Below are 3,156 nucleotides of genomic sequence, written 5' to 3' on the forward strand. Positions count from 1 at the left end.
GGCAGCCGGCGGCAGGCCCCGAGCCCGCGTGCGGGTGGGCTGCGTGTCCTTGTCGCCCGGGCGCCCTCCTCGTCCCTTCCGGCTGCCTTTCACCGGGTCCTAAAGCCCACCAGGGAGAGGTGGCAGGCCCGTCGCAGGCTGGACGAGCCCCGGCCCAGCCACGGCGCGGGTGGAAGGTGAAACGAAGGGTGACTCACAGGCACATATCTGACACCACAAGTATTTAGGAAATTGCCGTTCTCTTAAAGGCAACCGTGTATTTATTTCTCTGGGGCGAAAACGAGGGAGTTGTGCTCCACAAAGGCGTTTCGGTCACCAGTCCTGGCAGGGGAAGCGGGTGCTGTCGGAGAGCGGGATGCGTGGTCCGGAGGAAGAGGAGGGCTTTCGCACTCCTGCTACAGAAAAAGAACTGGAAACACACAGAGAGGCAGATGGTTATGGTAGAATATATGCTGTTTATTTACGAACATAACCAGGACTTCCGACAAACTTTATATGCAGTTCCCCCCCCAAATTAAAAAAAAAAACACCCATGAGTGTGCATATACATACACGTATACATACCCATACACACACCCCGCATACGCACACAGCACACGCATACACACACCCCCAGCACAGCTCCCGCTGTCACGCTTTCAAACAGCTTCACGTCTCCACCTTGTTCCCTCCTGTCATGACTATTTCAACTGGATGAATTCTTGCGCAGCTACGACATGAGGAAGAAACGCTCTGCATGGCTACCAGTGCTCCTTGGAACAGGGCCTGTTTGTTTGTTTATTTTTCTCTCACTCTGGGAGAAGCACCAGAGTCCAAAGGTGCTGCAGCACCAGGGACGAGCCTCCTCGCCCCACCGCAGGCGTCCTGCAGCCCCATGGCCCGCGCCCCCTCCCAGGCACCCCTGCCTTGGGATCAGCAGGCAGCGGCCAGCCCAGGACAATGTGAAGAAGGCAACACACACTCACGCCCACCCACCCACACAAATAATAAAATAACATTGCAGCACAAGGGCATAGTCTCTGTCACCAGATAAGAAAGTCGTGTGATGGCAAAGATCTAAGTAATGCAATAAAAATAAAGTGTAGCTAGTATACACGGAAAGGCTTTCACATTACATGAGGCACAGCTTGGACAGACAGAGACTTGGAGAGGAGCTAAATGTCCTGGAATAAAGCAAAATACACTGAAAGTTCATAGTAAATACCCGCATCGATAGGTATTTATTCATTTGTGCTTCGCCACGTCGTGACATACAGTACAAGACACTGCTGCTCTTCCTTTTGATGGAGGGAGCTCACCACACTCCCTCGCAAGCTGCTGCTCCGTCAGTCCCAGGCTGTCCATCAGTCCCACAGCAGCCGTTGCCCCTGCCCTGCTCCCAGCCAAGGCAGGGGACAGGGCTCGGCAGAGGCGCGGCCCAGCCGCTGGGACAGTCCTGGCAGTGGTCCGGCAGCTGCCCCACACCTCAGTGCTCCAAACGGGTGTCCGGCGCTGCATGTCTCTCGGCCTCAGCCCTCTTCTCTTTGCCAGCCTCCCCACAGCTGCCCCTGTCTGCTGCACTGCAGGTCAGCTGGGGGGGGGCCTGGCCGGCACCCCGAGATGTCCCTCACCCTTCTTCCTCGCTCCCTGCCAGGCTGGGGGGAACAGAAAGCCCCAGAGCTCCTGCAGCCAGCTTTTAAGGCACATCTGGATTGCTATGCGTGCTTTATTACTATTATTATTATTGTTATTTACCCTGTGTAGACACGTGGGCTTTTTAATTTCTTCCTTCCCCTCGCCTTTCTCCTTATAAAACCCACCATGTTTTCAGCTTATTTGTGTGTCATCCCTAAGGCACAAACCTTTTAATACTACAGCTGCCTGGCTTCTTGTATTGGTCATTAATTGTTAAAAACCAACCAAACAAAACAAAACAAAAACAAAACAAAACCCCAACCGCTTCCACCCCCTCGAAACAATCTGAGATCGCTGCGCTCCGGTATGCATAGTATCTATAGGCGAGCGAGGGCAGCCCGGCAGCGGGCGCGGCGGCCCCGCGAGTCCCGGCGCGGCGCTAGGCGCAGCTGCCCATGGCCTTCACCAGCGAGCTCTCGGGCAGCTGCCTGAAGATGCCCCGCAGAGTCTCCAGCTCCCGGGTGAGCTGCTCCACCCGCTTGCGCAGCCGCTCGTTGTCGGGGGGGGGCTCCAGCACCCTCTGCTGCGTCTCCACGTTGCGCTGCTTGGCCTTGTCCCGGCTCTTGCGCACCGCGATGTTGTTGCGCTCCCGGCGCACCCGGTACTCGTTGCTGTTCTTGTCGACTGTCTTTTTCGATTTGCTCCGGTGGTCCGCGGGCATCATCTTGAGGGCTCCGGCAGCGGGCAGGCCGCCGGGGGGGTGCGGGTGGTGCGGGTGGTGCGGGCTGGGCACGGGCGTGGGGGGCGGCGTGGGGTGCCCGGGCTGGAGGTGCATGGTGGTCTGGGCGCAGTGGGCGATCTGGTACTGCAGGTGGGACGGGTGCTGCTGCGGAGCGTGGTGGGGGTAGAGGGCCGACAGGGCCGCCGACTTGACCTCCTCCTCCTCGCGGGGCTCCTGCTTAATCACCAGCGGCCGCAAGCCGGGCGCGGCGATGCGCTCGTAGAGGGGGTCGAGCTTGCCGTCCATGTAGCCGGCCACGCAGCCGAAGAGCGGCTGCTGGTGGTGCTGCTGCTGGTGCCCCGGCGCCGAGGCGGCGGCGCCGGCCCCATGCATGCTGTGGAAGTCGAAATCCCCGGCCAGGATGGCCTTGGCTTTCTCCTGCTGCTTGCTGTGCTGGAAGAGGTCGGCCAGAAACTCGTCGTTGAAGGCGGCGGGGTCGATGTAGGCGCTGATGTCGATGGAGTTCTCGTTCTCGCAGATGTCGCCGAGCTCCGCGCCGCCCGCAACAGGTGCCACCGCCGAGGGAGCCTCTCTGTAGCTGTAGGCGCTGCCGGGCAGGGGAGTCTGAAGCTGGTGGTGCTGGCCGCTGCTCATCGGGGGCCGGGAATCGACCTCGTAGAAGTTGGCTTGCTCCATGAAGCACCTACAGTCTGCCGGGCATGGTGAAGGGCTCCTGCAATCCAGGTTTCGGGCGGGACGGCGGCAGCGGCGGCGGCTCTGCCAAGCCCGCGGCACCCCGCGGCACCCCGGCCCTCGGCGGT

General features: G+C 59.9%; 1 protein-coding gene across 1 annotated transcript; it reads right to left on the bottom strand.

Annotated features, from left to right (window-relative positions):
- Positions 1-2,047: 2,047 nt before the first annotated feature.
- On the bottom strand, positions 2,048-3,045 carry CEBPA (CCAAT/enhancer binding protein alpha). Its single transcript, XM_009282834.2, has one exon. The coding sequence runs from the start codon at positions 3,029-3,031 to the stop codon at positions 2,054-2,056; it is 978 nt and encodes a 325-aa protein (XP_009281109.1). The 5' UTR covers positions 3,032-3,045; the 3' UTR covers positions 2,048-2,053.
- Positions 3,046-3,156: the final 111 nt, after the last annotated feature.

The sequence above is a fragment of the Aptenodytes forsteri genome, unplaced genomic scaffold (genome assembly GCF_000699145.1).
Source record: "Aptenodytes forsteri isolate BGI_AS27 unplaced genomic scaffold, ASM69914v1 Scaffold70, whole genome shotgun sequence".
Classification (NCBI taxonomy): Eukaryota; Metazoa; Chordata; class Aves; order Sphenisciformes; family Spheniscidae; genus Aptenodytes; species Aptenodytes forsteri.